Source organism: Protopterus annectens, chromosome 4.part1, assembly GCF_019279795.1.
Source record: "Protopterus annectens isolate FY-2018-M chromosome 4.part1, PAN1.0, whole genome shotgun sequence".
Lineage (NCBI taxonomy): Eukaryota > Metazoa > Chordata > Ceratodontiformes > Protopteridae > Protopterus > Protopterus annectens.
In genome coordinates this window covers 838,368,896-838,389,940 of record NC_056734.1, presented here as the reverse complement: position 1 = coordinate 838,389,940, position 21,045 = coordinate 838,368,896, and the positions used below count along the sequence as shown (strand labels likewise).

The 21,045-nt window shown below is 40.3% G+C and overlaps 1 protein-coding gene across 1 annotated transcript in view; it reads right to left on the bottom strand.

The window, feature by feature from the left end:
* Window positions 1-5,072: 5,072 nt before the first annotated feature.
* Window positions 5,073-21,045, bottom strand: part of TM4SF18 (transmembrane 4 L six family member 18) — a 73,535-nt gene continuing 57,562 nt past the window's right edge. The window contains exon 4 of the mRNA XM_044070864.1: window positions 5,073-5,590. Within this exon, the coding sequence (XP_043926799.1) occupies window positions 5,398-5,590 (193 nt within the window). The 3' untranslated portion in view covers window positions 5,073-5,397. The remainder of the gene's footprint in view (window positions 5,591-21,045) is intronic.

The window sequence follows — 21,045 nt, the reverse complement described above, 5'->3', positions numbered from 1 at the left end:
AACAAAGAAGGAATGTTGCAAAGTAATTAATGAGAAGTACAGTTACATATCAGGAATCCTACACGTAAGGGGTACAGCGTGGTGTATTCTTTGGAAATTCTACAAAGGGGCCTCACTGAGACTGATGCTTGGTGTCAATGTCATGGTCTCAAGCTCAATTTCAAGAAGTGCACTGTCATCACCTTTGGGAAAAACACTGTTCCCATGAACTACCACATAGGCGGTAGCCTACTAAACACTGAAAGTGTGATAAGAGACCTTGGGACACAGCCAGATGGTAGTCTCTCCTTTGATAATCACATTGACACAGTAGTCAGGAAATCCTTCTATGTGGCACACCTCATCACAAAGGGGTTCATCTCCAGAAAAAAAAGGTCATTGTTCCTTTCTACTCATCCCTCATCAGACCCATTATAGAGTACAATGCTCCATTTGGCATGTACCTCGCAAGACATCATCAACAACTAGAAAGGCCACAGAAATACACTAAGAGGACCACCGGCCTCAAACAGATGCCATACGCAGACCATCTCAAAAAACTCCAGCTCTACTCCATTGCTTATCGCCTACTCAGAGGTGACCACTGCCTAACATACAAAGCCATGTCAAACCCAGATCTGTTGGACATGCCGCACTTAATGAAACCCCAATCCCTCCAAGCCACATGCTCCAGGGACCTAACCTTGCCACCACAATAAACTGAACCTGCTGGAGGGATAACTTCCCATCCCAGAGACTTCCCATGCTCTGGAACAGACTACCCTTTCATGCCAAGCAAAGCTCCTCATTAGCTCTCTTTAAGAAAAATCTCGACAATTGGATGGGAAATAGTAAATTCACCCCAGGGATCACTTCTGTAGCTTTGCTAGACAGGGGTGCAGGAAAATAACTTTCTTGGGTGGCGAAAGCCAGGGAACTTTGTTGGCTAGGCTTATATAGGCCCCAGGGGCAATAGCCTAGTACTTACCTATGAACCTATAGAGGTGTGTGTGTGTGCACTGTGATGTTGTTGCATAAGGCAATGTACTTTATTTTAAGGCAAAATTCACAATAAAGTATATATATATATATATATATATATATATATATATATATATATATATATATATATATATATATATATATGTTTCTAAAAGAACTAGCTATACTTAAATAAAAAATACATTAATTGCATTGAGGCAATGCAGTGATTCTACAGGATTTTTCCTATGAAAAAAATCTCATTTTATAAAACATTTAACACTTTCATAGTGACTAGATGATTTGCAGTAATATGAGAAAATACACACATTTTGTGTCCATTGTCTTTAGGGATATCATCTTTTTCCTTTGATTTTCATTTCCCCACTCATTAACTCTGCAGTCTCACATGCTGTGTCCACAGTATTCATTGATGTCATCAGTAGTAGCTTTATTCCCACAATGCTCATTTCCTACTCATTAATTCTGCACTCTCATATTCCGTTTCCACAGTGTTCAGTGACGTCATCAGTACTAGCCTTTGTCTCAAGGTGCACATTTTCCACTAATCAACTCTGCATAGTACTTTACTGAAAACAAAGGTATCCTAGTCCACAGTGTCCAGTGATGTCATCAGTAGTAGACTTTTTCCCATGATGCACATTTCGCATTCATTAACTTTGCAGTCTCTTTTAAGGCTTGAAGGAAGCAAAGTATCATCTCAACTCCACTGAGACTAAGAAGTATGGAAAATAAAGTAACATTCCATTCTACCACTTGCGCAGGTTCAAGGCACTGAGTCCAGGTGGACCGGTCTGTTAAATAACTGTTAAACAAAAAAAATATATATTTTAATGAAATACTATTAAAATAATTTACCAAACTGTAGCAAATTCTGGAACTAAAACCTAGAAACACATTGACTTTTGACCTGGTCATACCTTAATGTTAAAAAAATGTGCCGGTATCACTGTGAATACTTTCAAAACTCTTCAGAAACATGTTACACAGAACCTATGCCTTCAACCTTATTACTACTGCTTCATTATTACTAAGATATAGACTAACCCATAGGTACTTGTTTCTCCTCAGGAGAACATCGATATCTGTGCACAGAGACTTGGTTCAAGGCTCCAGAGAGCACCCCTACATTACCAAGCTATAACTCATACCACACCTTTTGGCCACCTTATCTGGACTGAAACACTAAAGGAGGAGGTGTGCCCATATTCATTAAGGATATCCACACCTCCAGGCTAGTTGCTCAATATAATGCATCCGAAATTATTCAAGTGCGTCTAACAATGGGCAAGACTGCAATCCAGGTTGTAGCTTGTTACAGATCCCCTGCCATGCCCCAGGATGCCCACTCCACATTTCTTGATATAATGGGTAATATTAAGGTACATCCCAATACCCTAATAATGGCCGATTTCAACTACCTCACCATCAGCTAACTCATTTGCTCAACGCTTTTTGGAATTTATAAATTCCAACGCCCTGGATCAGCTTGTCCATACCCCCACCAAGAGCAGCAATATTCTGGACTGGGTCATTACCAATATGGGCAACCGATGTTCCATGCCAGAGGTCAACTCCTCGCTGGTCAGATACGACCACAAGTTAATCACCCTAGACATCAATATCCCACCCCCCATTAAGGAAATCACCATAAAAAACTTCTACAAAGCCAACTTCATGCTTCTTAAGAGAGGTGGCAAGCTTCACGACACCCATACAGATGGAAAATAGAGGTACGACTGCTGAATCCTATACAAATGCACTGTATAAGCATATACATGAGTGCATGGATTATGGCATCCCCAACAGAATCAAGATGCTATCCTCCAAAAAAAAAGGAAGCCAATCTGGTGGTCCCTTGCCATAAACAAACTCTACAACAGAAGGAAGAATCTGTTTCCAAAAAAGAGTAAAATCCCCTGATTGCAGGAACTCCCTGGTCAGCCTCAGTAAGAAGCTGAGATCCCTTATAAAACCCTCCAAAGCTAGTTATGAAAATAAAATCGCCACTGATTCTAAAGACAACCACAAAGCATTCTACAGCTGTGTCAAGAATGGTGACACTCAGATCTGCTCTGAGTTACAGCACAATGGCACTAGATATACAGAACCAACTGATATTGCCAACATCCTGGCAGATAGGTTCAGTGCAAACTTCACCCCCCCTCACCCTCCCAAAGAGCCCATCACTATACTGGAAGAATGCAAAGCCCCTGTAATCCTGGCTGCACAAGTAAAGACCACACTATCCAAAGCCTTGAACACAGCATCCATGGGATCTGACAACATCCCAGGCTGCGTTCTGCACAAACTACAGAATTAACTGGTACCCCACCTAAGTACCACATTCAATCATAGCCTCACTTCAGGCTTTGTGCCTACTGAATGGTGCACAGGGACGGTTATCCCACTTCACAAAGGGGGTGCCACTATGGACCCCGGGAACTAGTGTCCCACGAGCCTGGTCTGCAAGGCCATGGAACGTATCATCTTGGAACTTATAAACAAGAACATAGGTAACCTCCAAACTCTGGACCCCACTCAGTTTGGGTTTGTAAAAGGTAGGTCATGTCTCCTAAACCTGATTGACATCTTTGAAGCAGTCACCAGAGCCGTGGGCAAGGGTAAGGTGGTGCACACAGCCTATCTTGACCTCGCCAAGGCTTTCGACACCATTCCCAGTCTGGAATTATAGATAAACTCACTACACTGGGCATAAATCCCTATGTCACAAGATGGGTGGCCAACTGGCTCACTGACAGAACCCACACAGTGAAAGCAGCCGACTCCAAATCCAACTTCAGACCAGTGACAAGTGGAGTACCACAGGGCTCTGTCTTGGGTCCTCTCCTGTTTGGTATCTACTTCTCAGAAGTCCAGTCTAATACAGCAGGTGCTTGGCTAATGAAGTTCGCAGATGACTGCACACTAGGTGCCATAATATAATCACCTAATGATTTGGACATTCTACAAAGGGGCCTCACTGAGACTGATGCTTGGTGTCAATGTCATGGTCTCAAGCTCAATGTCAAGAAGTGCACTGTCATCACCTTTGGGAAAAACACTGTTCCCATGAACTACCACATAGGTGGTAGCCTACTAAACACTGAAAGTGTGATAAGAGACCTTGGGATACAGCCGGACGGTAGTCTCTCCTTTGATAATCACATTTCCACAGTAGTCAGAAAATCCTTCTATGTGGCACACCTCATCACAAAGGGGTTCATCTCCAGAAAAAAAGAGGTCATTGTTCCTCTCTACTCATCCCTCATTAGACCCATTATAGAGTACAATGTTCCATTTGGCATGTACCTCGCAAGACATCATCAACAACTAGAAAGGCCACAGAAATACACTAAGAGGACTACCGGCCTCAAACAGATGCCATACGCAGACCATCTAAAAAAACTCCAGCTCTACTCCATCGCTTATCACCTACTCAGAGGTGACCACTGCCTGACATACAAAGCCATGTCAAACCCAGATCTGTTGGACATGCTACACTTAAAGAAACCCCAATCCCTCCAAGCCACATGCTCCAGGGACCTTACCTTGCACCACAATAAACAGAACCTGCTGGAGGGATAACTTCCCATCCCAGAGACTTCCCATGCTCTGGAACAGACTACCCATTCATGCCAAGCAAAGCTCCTCATTAGCCCTCTTTAAGAAAAATCTCGACAATTGGATGGGAAATAGTAAATTCACCCCAGGGATCACTTCTGTAGCTTTGCTAGACAGGGGTGCAGAAAAATAAATTTATTTGGTGGCAAAAGCCAGGGAACTTTGTTGGCTAGGCTTATATAGGCCCCAGGGGCAATAGCCTAATACTTACCTATGAACCTATGAACCTATACAGGTGTGTGTGTGTGTGTGTGTGCACTGTGATGTTGTTGCATAAGGCAATGTACTTTATTTTAAGGCAAAATGCACAATAAAGTATATATATGTTTCTAAAAGAACTAGCTATACTTAAATAAAAAATACATTAATTGCATTGAGGCAATGCTGTGATTCTACAGGATTTTTCCCATGAAAAAATCTCATTTTATAACACATTTAACACTTTCATAGTGACTAGATGATTTGCAGTAATATGAGAAAATACACAAATTTTGTGTCCATTGTCTTTAGGGATATCATCTTTTTCCTTTGATTTTCATTTCCCCACTCATTAACTCTGCAGTCTCACATGCTGTGTCCACAGTATTCATTGATGTCATCAGTAGTAGCTTTATTCCCACAATGCTCATTTCCCACTCATTAATTCTGCACTCTCATATTCCGTTTCCACAGTGTTCAGTGATGTCATCAGTACTAGCCTTTGTCTCAAGGTGCACATTTTCCACTAATCAACTCTGCATAGTACTTTACTGAAAACAAAGGTATCCTAGTCCACTGTGTTCAGTGATGTCATCAGCAGTAGACTTTTTCCCATGATGCACATTTCGCATTCATTAACTTTGCAGTCTCTTTTAAGGCTTGAAGGAAGCAAAGTATCATCTCAACTCCACTGAGACTAAGAAGTATGGAAAATAAAGTAACATTCCATTCTACCACTTGTGCAGGTTCAAGGCACTGCGTCCAGGTGGACCTGTCTGTTAAATAACTGTTAAACAAAAAAATATATATTTTAATGAAATACTATTAAAATAATTTACCAAACTGTAGCAAATTCTGGAACTAAAACCTAGAAACACATTGACTTTTGACCTGGTCATACCTTAAAGTTAAAAAAATGTGCAGGTATCACTGTGAATACTTTCAAAACTCTTCAGAAACATGTTACACAGAACCTATGCCTTCAACCTTATTACTACTGCTTCATTATTACTAAGATATAGACTAACCCATAGGTACTTGTTTATTGCAGGTGTTTATAATTGATGGTGGAAAGCAGTATTGTCACTACCTGATTCTGTTGATTTCTATTATTTTCCTGTAACTACAAATCCCACAATACCCTGAAGCTTATACTGTAGATGGAGGGAAGCATTAGGTGATGCTATACCTCTCAACTATCCAGATTTTCTCAGAATGCCCACATTTTTGTTTCATATTTTTGGTCTGCTCCTCTTAAAATGTGTGTTTTTCTGGCAAACTACAGATGGTTGAAGTCACTAAGTAATGACATACATTTGAGTTTCAGACTTCATATCGTCCAGAAAATGCAAGCTAACACAAAACCTGTTGTTCTAACAACATTCTAAGTTTATTAGAACAATATTTATAATCTGTCCCTATCTTGGATCTTTGTTCTCACATTATTTAAGGCCTTATCCAACTTTCTTATGTTAGGAAATTGAGAGACATGGATAATGCAACAATCTGCAGTATGTGCCAAGTGCCACAGTCTTTAGCATTATGGCCATGCTTAGTGACATAACAGCAGAAATGGCAAACCATCTGAATTACTATGCAGTAAGTTAATAATTTTCACGATTTCTATAACTGAAATAGGGTGCTAATCATGGGAGACTGCTTTGCAGACAAGAAGAATCAGCTTAATATAGAGTACTTTGACAGTAAAGAGAAATAGCAATCTTTTGCAGACATAAGTACACATGGATGCGCACACAAATACACAGTCACTTATGAGTTCAAGCACACCTCCACACATACCCAGACGCATAGAGTATGTGAGCCACATGACATAACTTTTTGTATTTAGTTGTTGATGCATACCTCCTATAGAATTTGTTTGGTTTGTTTATTGAAATGATTATGTTATGATGAGTGGAGAAAGATGTCCTGTGCAGAAGCACTAATAACCATCAGTCTTTGAAGGATACCAAGGACATCACCATCCACCTTGGTAAACTTCTACTCATCCAGCTCTTATCCCAGCCCACTAGAGTTGACTCCTGAACACAGAGACAATCCTTCCTAGATCAGATTCTAACCTTCTTTCTGCCCGTGCAAGCTGTCATTAGCTGATGTTCATGTGGTCTGAATCTACACCCTTTCACTCACCAAATGAATGACTTCTAACTCCAGTACAAAATCATCTTCAACAAACAAGGATCAGTACTTAACTATAATTACAAGCTTCAAAACTTTCTAAATCAGTTGCAACTAGTTCTTTTTCATGGATTATTAAACCTTGGGTTGAAATGCCTGGCATCTCTGGTCACAATGTTCATCACACTGGTTTGCCTCAAACATTGTACTCTCCCAGAATCTGACTCCATCTTCCCTTGATTAACAACACAGAAAACATAACTCACAAGTGACAGCGATGATGGCTGCAGTGTTTACAAAACTAGCAACCAGTGCAGTAAATGTATTCTGTACACCAAAGGAGAATGTGAACATAAACATTACATAAACACACAAAAGCCAGCCGTATTAAAAATAGATGGCCTGAAAGCAGTCGATAACCACCTCAAATTCTGGCAACATATAAATGGACTTCTTAAAGTGAAGAAATTTACCCCCGCCAAATATTTTTTTTCTAGCAGACACTAGGTCACCAAATTTAGGCTTTTATCACTCACAGTTGATGAGGCTCTCACCAGCTTGGAATGTTATGTCTTTCATTTTGAGACAGTAAGAGAGAAACTATATGCATGAAGACAAAGGAAGTGTTGGCCAGCAAATGGGATTGCAGTTAAAAGTCCCTTCCTTTAGCCATGTTATTGCCAGGGCTAAAGCCAGGAACCTGAATAATGATGTTCACATCACCACTTCATCAGACTTAAAGCTTGCAGCCTGGCACTATCCTCTGTAGGTCCTTCCCAATCATTTACTTTCCTGTGTTTTAAAACCATGCAGTGGTCTGGACTGCTTAAGAAATTGTAGACCTCAAACTCTCATTTTTCACACTTTTTGCTCCCCCATTCCCTTTGAACCTTCAAGCCAATATTTCATATTCATCCATTTTTTCCTCCAAAGTTTCATCGTTCTAAGATACTCTGAGAAGGAGAAGAGAGCAAAGGATTGTGGGTATCATTCTATAGGAGTCAGGAGATTTTTCTACATGCTCCCATCCAACAACCCTCCCACTGGGCAGAAGGCACATATCGATTTTCTTAATGTTGTGCATAGTATAAAAGCATATTTCAGCACTTTGATGATCCTTTTTAGAGTGCTTGTGCACTGTGTGTGAGCTCATACACCCAATTTGCAAGAGTCACAGAACCAGGCCTTTTGACAGATGGAGATCCTGTTTGAGACTATGGCAATATGCTAACCAAGAAGTGTATGAGCTAACGGCTGGCTGTTTACTCCTAATCTTTCCTATCTGGCCAGCTTCTGCAATAACTGGGCCACTACTTGACCTGGGTAATTTGTAGTATAGTCAAAGTGAAAAAATCTTTTCTAGGGTACCAGTTCATGAATTTATTCTCTTTCTTCTTTCTGAAGCATCTGATACTGGTACATCTAGGGCTGCATAATCTAATCATAGCACACTAATCTGATTTTGGAAGGGGAAACATTGGAAGGTAAAGAATCTATTACATGGATATGATCTCTGGGGTTTTCTATACTTAATAGAATGACACTGGACCCACTATGATCCACGTTCATTGTAGGAGAACTCAGGTGGATAGTCTCATGCTAGATAAATGAGTGTGTTTTTAGGACTGTCTGGTAGGGCTTGTGTTACATAAGCACAAAGCTGTAAGCTCTGCATTAGTGTCAGTGGTTGTATTTCCCTTTAAAGGATATAGGTTCATAGCTTCCATTGTTAGCCAGGTGATGCAGACAGAACCTCCCACCATGCTTTGTCCTGTGCATAACAGGCTGTAAGTAATGGTACCCTGATAGGGATCTGCGGAGAGTGACTTGGTAGGGACCTATAGGAATGGTGCACTAAGATGCAAAAAAAGTGGTTACAAGTAAAAACAAGGGGAAAAAAGTGCAACACTATGACTCAAGAGAATCAGATGTTAAAAAAAGCCCACTTTGCAACACAGTCCAAAAAGCAGATCATTTTATATCTTTACTAGCTAGTCAGGAGACTGTATGCATTAATATAAATTAAAATAAATTAATAACAACACAGTAGGCTTTCAATATAACTGCTAATAATTATTGTTTTTATTTATTTATTGACTTTTGTTTTCCTGGAAAAGTCAGATTGGCCAATAACCCATTTTCAGTGGAGGTTCAGGGAGAAAATCTCCAAAGTATTACATGATAGCAAAACATCAGAATATAACAAATTTAAACATTTAATATGGATTGTCATCTATATAATTATAATAAAAATAGCATAGTTGTAAAGGCTGTCATTTATACAAGCAGAACCAATAAAATACAGTGTAAACTAAGAAATAGTAAGATTGTTTAGTGAGAGAACTAAGTTTGATTTGTTTAAATTACATGTAGTGAAGAGAGAGAGCTGGAAGCAAAGGTGTGAATAAGTAGGAAGAATACATGAATTCAAAACAGATAAAAAGAGATTGTTACTGGAGAAGATGATTAGTAAGTTGACAAAAGGTTTCAGATATGAGAGAGTGAGTGAAAATTGGTTAATAAAGTAATATGTGCATACAAAAGAAGAGAAACAACATATGTGTATAAAGTTACTAAAGAAAGATTTACAAATCACAAATTAGTATTTGAAGGTTATGTATTGTGACTGCATATAAAGTAAGATTTTCAGTAGAGGAACAGGAGATGATAGTAAGGTAGCAGAGAGGGATGGTAGGTCAGAAAATGAAAAATGGTTATAGCAGGAGGAAGTGAAGGAACAGGATGGCTGCAAGAAAGTAGGTGAGAAAAACTGTGGTTAGAAGAAAAAGGTGGGGTGAAGGTGAAAAATGGATTACAGGGTGGGACTAGCCTAATGTGGGACATGAGTAGAGCCTGGAATTAATTAGGAATGTCTTTAAAGAAGTTTTGAACATGGGGAGGTTAGGTAATGACCAAATTGCTATAGGGGCCAAGTTCCAGGTTTTTGCTACTATGTTAGAGCATAGGGAGCGTCCTGCAGAGTTTTTGAATTTAATATTACTATTTAACATTAAGTAAACAAACTGAAAATATGCAGAAAGGAAATACATTCTTATAAGAATTATTAATGCATCTTTGCAAAATATTGGGCAGAAGTTGAAAGGTTACTGTGTGTGGTATATCTGTCTTACCTCTCATGGTAACCATTCTGATTCAGAGATAGCCCTACTGTAGTGCTGGACCACAAAGAGGTGTGACAGTAAGCCTTTACACGGCCAACGGATTCAGAAAATCATATGGCTGCATAAGGTACCTCAGCCAGCCATGTTAATGAACACAGCCAAAAGATCATGTTTCATTATTACCTTCAATTGCTAAGATGATATTAGAGGTTAAATGCCAAGTAGTTTAGTTTTAAGGTAATAATGGCAGTTGTATAGATTCAAACCCTGTACCTTCAGTACTCACTAACAGCTTTATTGGAGAATGTTACTCCTCTACACTGTTACTAGACAGCAGAGGCACTCATTTTAAAAAAGGAAACAAAGAAAAAGGAACACTGGCTTGTGAAATGTGCAGCCTCAGCACACAATCCATCACTTGAGCAGTCCTCTGAACCACCATGTTACCTTACGTTTATGAAAAAATAAATAAGCTGCAGTAAAAGGGAGGGAGGGGAATTTCAAACTCCATACTCATAGCACAGAAAGCAGCTGGTCAAGTCAAAATGTTTACCGACTATGCTACCTAAGGAGGATTATTGTTAGCATTTTTTTATACTATAAAAGTATGAAACTCTAATGTCTGACATTATTCACTGACTGCAACATTCTTTGAGTTACAAGCTACAAGGCATGTATAATTGGCAAAATAAGGAGAGTTCCAATTTTAAATTATTTTAAATTATTAACTGGACTCACTTAAAAAGTTAATAGAACAACTGGTCTCACATTATGATCCACTTTACAAACAATAAAAAGAATGGAACTCTAATATCTGGTATTATTGACTGATTGTAAGGATTTGTGATTTACAAAGGCAGGATAAAAATATGAAGATACATCAGAGATGTTCTGTCAACTCAGAGAAAGTTGGTGTGTGTGTGTGTGTGTGTGTGTGTGTGTGTGTGTGTGTGTGTGTGTGTGTGTGTGTGTGCGCGGATAAGCATGGGACAGTGAATGGGGGTGCCTGTGCCAATGGAATGCATTAGCCACCCGATGTGCTTACCACAGAAAAGTGCGATTTCCACTCCTAATAATTAAGGGTGATTTAGAGATATGCAAATTAGCTAATATTGAGGTCTTTCCTCATTGCATCTAACATGATTCTGAATTGCATTTTTTGCAATAAAAAAAACAGTCCCTTTTGGCCACAGTTTTATCACTGATGGTGGGGTTCGTTCTGCATCCCAAGGATTATAATTTCACCTTAGTTCAGTTATGCTGGTAAATTGTGTATAAAACTAGAAAAGACAGAATAAATACCATAACATCTAATATAATTAATAAATTATGTGGAATATCCAATCTGAACCAAAATTAAGTTGTGACTCTAATATGTGCAAAAGTTCACCTCTCCTTTTAACACGGTATCAGGATCCTTGTCATTTTAACTTTCAAAAAAATATAAAATACATACAATATTTGTTATATATGCACACAAAGGATAAAAATGGTAAACACTACTGCTAAGCAAAAAAAAAAAAAAAAAAAACCCAGCCAAATCAGTGCAATGTGGCAAGAGATGTGATGTGATGTGTAGCATGGTTGGGCCCACCAAATCAGTGCAATGTGTCCTGATAGTGAATAATGAAGTAACAAGAGATGTGATGTCAGCATGATTGGGCCAGGGATAGAGTCACATATGACACAACAGTGACCAAAGCAGAAACCATGTAAAGAGGTTAATAGTAATGCAGCTAGTTACATGGCCAACAAGGCCCTGTATGCTCCTGTACTTGCACATCCACACATGCATCATTCTGCCACTTTAAGAATGACTGAGACCATACAGCAGGACTACATAGTAAAGTCCCTACTAATTTTATACTTTAAATGTGGAGGAAAGGGAAGAACAGAAGAGTCAGAAAGGAAGACGTGCAAGCAGAGAAACACACAGAAAGAAAAGGGAAAGGGAGCAGAGCTGTGGAGAAGGGGAAGAATGTTTTTTTGTGGGACAGGTACTCATTTTATATTTCCATAAGAATGATAGAAGGGGAAAGTATCACCAGGAAAGTAGGGGTAGGAAGGAGGGTATAGGATAGATGGCTGAGGCAGAAACACCAACAAGACAGACAGGGGAGGTGCTAACACAAATGGTGGGGGTGCCACAAAAGAAAGACTCACACAGATAGAGGGAGCGGAATTGGTAATGGAGAGGATTGATCAACAAACTTGTGAGGGATGTGATTCAAAGGAAGGGGAACACCATAATGGGAGAAGTCAGCCACCTCTGTGACTGTTCCTGTGCCTGGGCCCAGACATTATTAGTATGGTGGTAGAGATTATGCAGCTTTGCAACTCTGGAAGTTGCATGTGAATGTTTTTCAGACAGCCAGTCTGTATCTTCAGCCTGCAGTTCACCACAACTGTCACCATTCCTTCCACGTCCTGCCTGAAGACACAGCAGGGATTTCCCATGAGTTATGTACACCCCCCAGAGAATCAACACTGGAAGGCACCAGTAATCCTTGTAGGTCAACCCCTTGCAGGACAACCCTCATCATTTTCCTTAGCTGCGTGCCTGGAGATACTGGAGACCTTGTAGGTGCAAAATTTAGTAACTGCAGCAACACAATGTCCACTCCATGGCTGATACTGCATAAAACAAAATATGAAAGCAAATGGACTGGAACAAAACAGCTAAAGAAAATTAATAACATTGAAATAATAATTAAGAAGACAAAACAACAAATACATGCATCACTAGGTTGTAACAAAACAGCAAGAAGTACAGGCCTTGGCAGGAGTACAATGCAATTAGGTATGCAAGTTGACACAAAAGCAATATAGAGTTCTGAGGCACACCTACTACATGACATTGTGCACAGTAGAACAAAATATTCTGCAATGTACTTTTTCATCTTTCTGTGTAACAGTGGCACATTGCAGAGTTGTCACCAGGATGAAGACAATGTCAACTGAAGTTGAGCCAACAGTACCCCACTGCACAATTGCAGTGCACAGTCAGCAGAAATGACAGCAAGCAGCATACAATGTGAGGCAAAAGCTGTGATGCATGCCACCATCAGAACAGCAGCAGGAATACACATGGGACATGCATCCTGTGGTAATAATGTTTCCTGATATATTTCAGGCCAGGAGCTGCAGTACATGAAGCCCAGAATACCACGTGGAACTGGCACAATCATATATGTTGGAATGGGTAGTTGAACATTATGCCATGCTAGGCTGATGTGGTCAATGTGCAGGATCAGCATGGGGGACAAATTGATACACAGCACTAAATGTGTCCAGATGCATATGTCTCAATGCTGACACCCACAATCTCAATGGCAGTGCTGCACCAAATGTCAGTCTATACTGCATTAAGCAGTCAATGTAGGTGATACCCAGGAGTAGGGTGGACAGTAGTCCAGCCCATTTAAAATTACCAGTAATATGTCACAGAAAGCAAAGCAAGGTGGTAAGCAGTGGTGAAAGTAGATAAACTTTCAACAATCCTAGTGAGACAAGTGAGTCAGGCATATGCAGGTATAACATATTTTCCATATATGTACCATGGCACCTGGGCAGCCAATCCTGCATCGTTGGGCAGATCAGTCTATCCTCTAATATTTTGATAGGCGATGAAAAAGACAAGGAAACACAGCATGCCCACCAAGACCCATATATGCATATGTGTGCACAATAATGGCTGCAGTTTGTAACATGAATAACCAGATAGCATCATACCTCTCAACTTCTTAGTCCAAGAAATCTGGACAAAGTCAGAAATAATGGAATAAGGAAAGGTTTTATATACTGCTCGTAGAAACATAGAAAGCTGACAGAATACAAGGTATTGTGATAGCATGCATTTTCTGAAGGATATGAAGTGTAAACCTCAAACAACTGTCATTATTTAGTGACTTCTGCCCTCAATGATTTGCCAGAAAAGCACAAATTTTATGAGGAATTGACCAAATATGCCAGGAAAAAATCTGGACAGTTGAGAGGTATGAGTATTATGCGAACTGTGATACTCTGACTCCCTCTTTCCAATCCTTCCTTTCTTTGGTGAAGGTCAGGGTGGCACCATTTCAGGTCACTGTACCAATGCCAGCACTGCTCACCACATGCCTTTGGGATCGCTCAACAGTGTCAGCATACCTCACAACCTCTTAGAGCAAGAAATCTGAAGAAAGCCATAAGTAAAAGTGGGACAAAGGTCCAAAATAGGGACAATTTTTAAATATTGCTCTTATGAACTTAGAAAGTTGCTAGAATAATTTTTTTGCATCAGCATGAATGTTCTGAAGGGGATGATGTCTAAAACTCAAGCATCTGTCAGTATCTTCTAACTTCAGTCTTTAATGATTTGCCACTAACTTGCCAGAAAAACACAATTTTATGAAAAACAGGCCAAAACATGAGGCAAAAATCTAGACATTCTGCGAAATTCTGTACAGTTGAGAGGTATGTGTGTCAGGCATCCACCTTGGAATAAGGTTCTCATAGGAGTTCCTCAGCAGGTGCTTACAATGATGGAGAAGCAGAAGGTGAATAAAGATTTGTGTCTCCTTCCTGCACTATACAGGAGCCCATTCACTGTCAGCCCTTTCGGAAGCCATAGCCACTTGCAAGGTTGATACCAGGAGGAAAGTGACAGCAGATTAGTGTGGATACACATCAACAGGTTGCCTATGGTCATGTGGTGGGAAGAGCTGAGGTATGCCCCTCAAGTAGCAATGGATTGTACTGCACCTCTCATGACCTAACTATTGTACATCAGCATGCCAATGCACTGCTAATCAGGGTAGTGCTGTGGCATAGTGCCCCTACAGGTTGGTTTTTGGATTGCTGAATGCACACATCCCTGTAGGTGTCACAGAGCTGTTGAAATAGGAACAGGTTGCTTTGTGGCCTACCAGATGTGTTCAAGGGGAGGCATAGGCCCCATAGCATGATGTATCTTATATAATACAATGAACTAATCCTGCATTTCAGAGGCATTTAGTCTGAACTGCCTGATGAGGATAATCACTATGCTATGTGCCCCGTATTATAAACAGCTGTTAACATTGCAGTGTTATTACTATTGAGATTTCAGTGGTCTAGGAACGAACGTTTCAGAACATATTTACACTGACTTTCAATATCAAGAATCATGCTTCATTTCCTCTGGTAAGGGTACACAGGACATGGGCAGATGGGGAAACGTGGCTGGTACTGCTGACAATTTTTATTTGAGTGAAGCTACAACAGATCAACTATAGTCTTGTGGATGGATAGCACAGGGGGCTGAAATGAGGAATGAAAGAAGATAAGCTACTGCTCACAGTATCAGTACACCAACAAAAGACCTACTGATCTGCAGTGAGTGGTGGATTGCCATGAGTTTCCAACCATTAAACAGAGCTATGTCGCTCTCCTACAAGCATATCTGAGATGCAGGCAAAACACCTTATAACATCATACAACACGATACAGGGCTATCTACATTGCCTGCATATTTTCATAACTGCACTAGTGTTGAAGTATTTAAACACACAAATGTGTATCTGACTGTTTTCACATTTGCATCTATCATGCGGTCTCCCTTACTGGAACAGGTCATATCTAATGACAGTGGAGCATTGTGCCTGATGATCCTTACAGCCTAAAACTGGCATAGTCTAGGAGCAGAGTGTCACTCACTGTAATAGTTTGTTTGTGGAAGGCATACTACCAACCACATCTGATGACACAGATGTGTTGCCTGTGGAATTGGATCCCATCTCTCCACTGGGCATGGAAGGACATGCCACACCTGGCAGCCCTACACAGGGAGCACACTTGCCATCTGCTTATGTCTCCCTCAGTATTTAAAGCAATTACCATCAGTGGCAGCAGCATGCCATGGGCTGAGGATGCACTGATCCCCATTATTTGTCAAGCTAGGTGTCACACTGGATATAAAACAGCACACGTGCAAGTCAGTGATCTAGACACAAAGGGATGCCATCAATGTCATGGCAGAGATTATTATTGTACTACATGACATGCGTGTTGACATACATGGAGTCATGCAATGCCTTCATGACATTTTTAGCTTGTTGGACTGACAGCATATATTGTAGCCTCCTTGTGGTCTTCTGCCTTGCATGTCAGGACCAGTGTCATACCCATGACTATCGCTCCTCTGTTTTCCATGTGTACATGCCACAGGGAGGGCATATCAAGCTCATATTGTGCAACCTACTCATGGTGAGTTTGGTGCAGCAAGATGGAGCCACCCACAAAGAAGTGCTCCACACTGTAGTGTCATTCCTTAGAGGGGCCATCCACATGGTTGAGGCCATTCACGGTCTGCATCAGACCCAGCTGAGATCCCCCAGCTCCTGTCACATCCACGCTTACATATTGTTATGCCATCTGCTGAAGCTGTGACCACTGACAAGTGCCCTCAATATCTGACCACCTGCTCCCTCTGGAAGCAGAATTCCCTCACTGCACTGTATTTCTGACTCACCAGAATCCCTGACCACATAACAACTTCCCTTCCACATCCTTGGTCCATACCCTCTCTAATTACTGCAGATATTGCTGATCATTGTCACCTATGAAAATGAGCACAACTGTGCTCTGCCCTGTGTGTTGTGTTACTTGGGCTAGGTTATGTCTGAGATACAGTGTGGCCAGTCCCTGCACAGTATAGCATATATTGGTAGTGGTACTGCATGCATTACTTTTACTCTTTGTTGTTGTCACTTTTCTAGCTCATAGCTGTAGACCAGATGTCACATCTTTGCCATTGTTGTAGTGTCACCCAACTCAATCTATTAGGTTTCCCCCTGCAGCAAACTCCCTCAGTGGCATCTGATCTGGCCCCTTCTCTACTGTTGATGTACATCCAGAGTTAGATTAATAAGGGGATGATGGAGCTTTCACTCCAGGGCTGCATGTCTGAAATAGGCCCTTCTGCTTCTATTCATATTTTGTCTGAATCCTGTGTTATTGTTAAACCAAATAAATAGGAGCTTAATGTTTTCAGCTCTAGGCCCATGAGGTGCATAATCCATCTCTGTTTATATGGTCCTGTGATGGTGATACACTGTTGTAGATATCTGAATGCCACCACCAGTAGTGAGCTAGGGTGAGGTGAAAGGTGCAATTGCCGCAGGAACAAAGTGTTAGGGGGCACAATTGGCCATCCAGTCCATCATCCCAATTCCTGATTGCTGTTTAGTGCAATACCAGCTTTTAAAAACATGCATTGCATTTGTGATCACACCTGAGTGCTATAGTGTACCACGTGTGTTCCAAACTGCTGTTTGCTACAGTTTAAAGGTAATTTTTTTTTTTGGCAAAACCAGAGTACTGTAGTTCTCTGTGTGTCATCTAAACTGACTGTAGGAACTTGCTACAGTGAAGCAATTTTTTTTCAAACAAAAAACCTGAACACTGGTGCACTCCATGGTGGTATAAACTGTGGCAACTGATTTCTACATTTTTAGCAAGCAGTTTGCTACAGTTTAAAAATAATATATATATATATATATATATATATATATATATATATATATATATATATATATATATATATATATATATGGGACCCCTTCAAAACATCTAAAACACATAATATCTAATTTCATAACATTGAGACCAGAACATCTAAAATCCAAAACATCTAAAACCCATAACATTGAATTTCATGACATCTAACAGTACAAATGACATGAAAATAACATCCCCTCCACATATAATGACATATAATGACACCAAACTACCAAACACACTTTTTACATTTCTGCAGGGGAGCTTGATACAGTGGGGTTAGGAAATTAACTTTTTCCCACTGTAATGCGATCCTGGAGTTGGTATATTTAATTTACGGGGGGGGGGTGCAGGGGGACTTGCCCCCTTGCAGAAACATAGTAAAAAGTGTGTTTGGTAGTTTGGTGTTGTTATATGTGGAGGGGATGTTATTTTCTTGTGATTTGTAGTGTTAGATGTCATGAAATTCAATGTTATGGGTTTTAGATGTTCTGGTCTCAATGTTATGAAATTAGATGTTATGGGTTTTAGATGTTTCAAAGTAGACATATATATATATATATATATATATATATATATATATATATATATATATATATATATATATATATATTTTTTTTTTTTTTTCCCTAAAATGGTCAGGGCATTCTGCAGAAATGGGACGTGATTGGCTCTTCCATTGAAGAGCTGGGGCAGGAGGGAGGATTGGTGCACCAGCAGAAGAAGTGGCTTTTTTTTTTGGCTCTTCACTTGAAGAGCTGGAGGGGGGGGCACATGGATTGGGTCCTGTCTGCAGAAAGCCAACTGGCATCCCACAGTTTTGAAGAAGTCTTTCTTTTTGCCCTTCACTTGAAAGCTGAAGGTGTGGGACAATAGTTCATGGATGTGGCACAGGGTCTGGTTGGCATATGGATGGAGCATAATGCAGATCACCACCTCAAGAATCTAGTCAGTGGAAGTGGTCCTTCAACAGTCCAAATGAATGTTTGGCAATGCTGTGAGCCAGTGACAGTGCAGAGTTGTGTGTTAGCGCAGCCATACTATGAGGTGTTTTGTATCACTGTCATGAGCTATGGCTGCAGGGCATATCTAGCAACAACATTAAGATGTCCATGTGAGAAAACATACTGCACAGATTTCTGGTACAGCTCAGATGTATGGCAAATGTGGGAACTGTAGGAACTGCCCGGGTGGTGCCCAGATATTTTATATATTGGTTTACTATTATGTGGTTGAGGCTTGGAAGCTCAACCAATGGAAACACCAAAATGCACAGCCAAAACATGGAATACTGACTATACACCGTATCATTAACCTATTAACCTATTAACCTATTAACCTAATCAATTGCAAACTTGAATTAAAAAAAAAACCCTTCTGCCTCAGACCCAGGAACAAGTGCTAACATGGGTCTGGACATGGGGGCAAAGTTGGGCTTCAATATTGCTGGTGTTTGGTATTCTGACCTTCAGTGTCCACAGTTCTGACATTTTCAAGTACAGCTTCCAAGCCTTGACCACATAATTATAAACCTATGTATTATATACTCTGTGCATTGCACATTATCTGACAGTTAATGGAGTGAAAACCCTTCACTTTGACACACTGGTGCTCATGTAGAGATGGCAGAGCTTAAGGCAGCATTTTATTTCAATCAATGTCCCCTAGAACCACAGAGAAATGGGCTATTTCATAAAATGGCCACATAGTGTTGTTCCTCTCCTCTGAGGTTAGTGGGATCCAAATGTGATGTCAAGGAACTATTTTAATATCCATGAGGCAGATGCCTGTGACACTCTCATCATGTCCCCCGAATACTACTGAAAAGTCCATGTATTGAGGATGGTCAGTGCTGCACATGCTTTAGTGTCCAGAGAGACTGGTATTCCACGCATCCCACTGGATTCCACATAAGGTTGGTGCATGTATACAAGCTCCTGCAGCGTACCTCTTTCCTCATGATAGTGAAAACTATGTCCCTGACATGGAGGTTAGAATATGTTACGTGTAGCTGGATGGCTCTGTGATGCAGGCGATTTGACATGCAATGTTGTGGGCACTGGCTGAGAAAACAGCCTCTAACATATGCTGTTCCACTAATGTAGAAGTTGCTCCTAACACCCAGGCATGGACTGTTTCTCTCTGTTCACCAAGAAATGATAGTATTTACTTCTGATGCCTAAAGCACCTTGTAATACAATGTTTATATATTTCTGAATTGCTACTCCATGTTGATTATTCTCACTTGTATTCACAGTTGATCTTATTGGCAGAATGTTGCTCATTTCATCTCATTAGATGGTCATTTGCATATGATGTTGATCATTCAGTTTTCCCAGGTAGCCATAGTTCCCCAAATAAATTGTACCCATCTTGTACACCACTGCTTACTGAATTATTTCACATTTCACATTGCACTATTTCTGAATCCCATCCAGAGCATATTTCTTTTTGTTGTGTCTAATATTTCAGTTATGTTTTGCAGTCCTGTTTCTGAAAGTGTATTTAGCTTCCCAAACAAATGAATATAGATTAATACATAAATACTAGGCAAGCAATCTGCAGACCATTACAAGCCTAGCCAATAATCAGATACTGACCAGAGATAAGAATCAGTCCCTGTACCTTGTGTCTGTGAGGTGAAGACCTTAATTGTCATGTCAACCCTACCCCTTGGGAAAGTAATTTTGCCAACCCCACACTCAGGTGACAGCTGCTCCTTCTCACAGTAACTGTATTTGATAAACTCTTCTAGAAACATACCACGCCACTACAACAAGGGCATCTCAGATACTAAAATGATGAAGAGCTAGTAGAATATGCTTATGTGATCAGCTGCTTCACAAAGAGAATACGACAATTCACCTTCTTAATAATCCCATCTTAGATCTGGCACTGGCTGGTACTGTTATCTATTCTTCTCCACTACCAGCTGCGGGGGTATATTAGAGTGTGACTGTTTTTCAGCGCCTTGCACATCCTCACACAGCGTCTGAGCTGATACTGCTCTCTAAACTTATTCAGTCCCACTTACTGACTGAAAACAGATGATTCAGCCTTTTTGTATTTCAAAAGTCATTCACATCTGTGTCTTCAGTCATTGGCTAGTATTAACTCAGTCCATAAAAAACGTTTATTGTAAGCGCTTTCACAGTTCACAGTGACGGCTTCATCTGATGAAGCAGTCATTATGAAATGTGAAAGCGCTTACAATAAATGTTTTTATGGACTGGGTTTATGTTTGTATCCAGCTGTGGTTTGGTTCAGCTACTTGTTTTTTTCTTGTTTACTTTTAGCACTGTGTTTTGCAGTGTTGTGTGACGTACCATTCACCTTCTTTGCTGTTTTTATTATTTGAATCTAATTGGCTAGTATTGCTTTCTGCTCAGCTCCACTGTGGGATGTTAGACAGGCACATACTCGTGAATTAGTGTGTACTAAAGGGTTTGCAAATTCTCAGCAA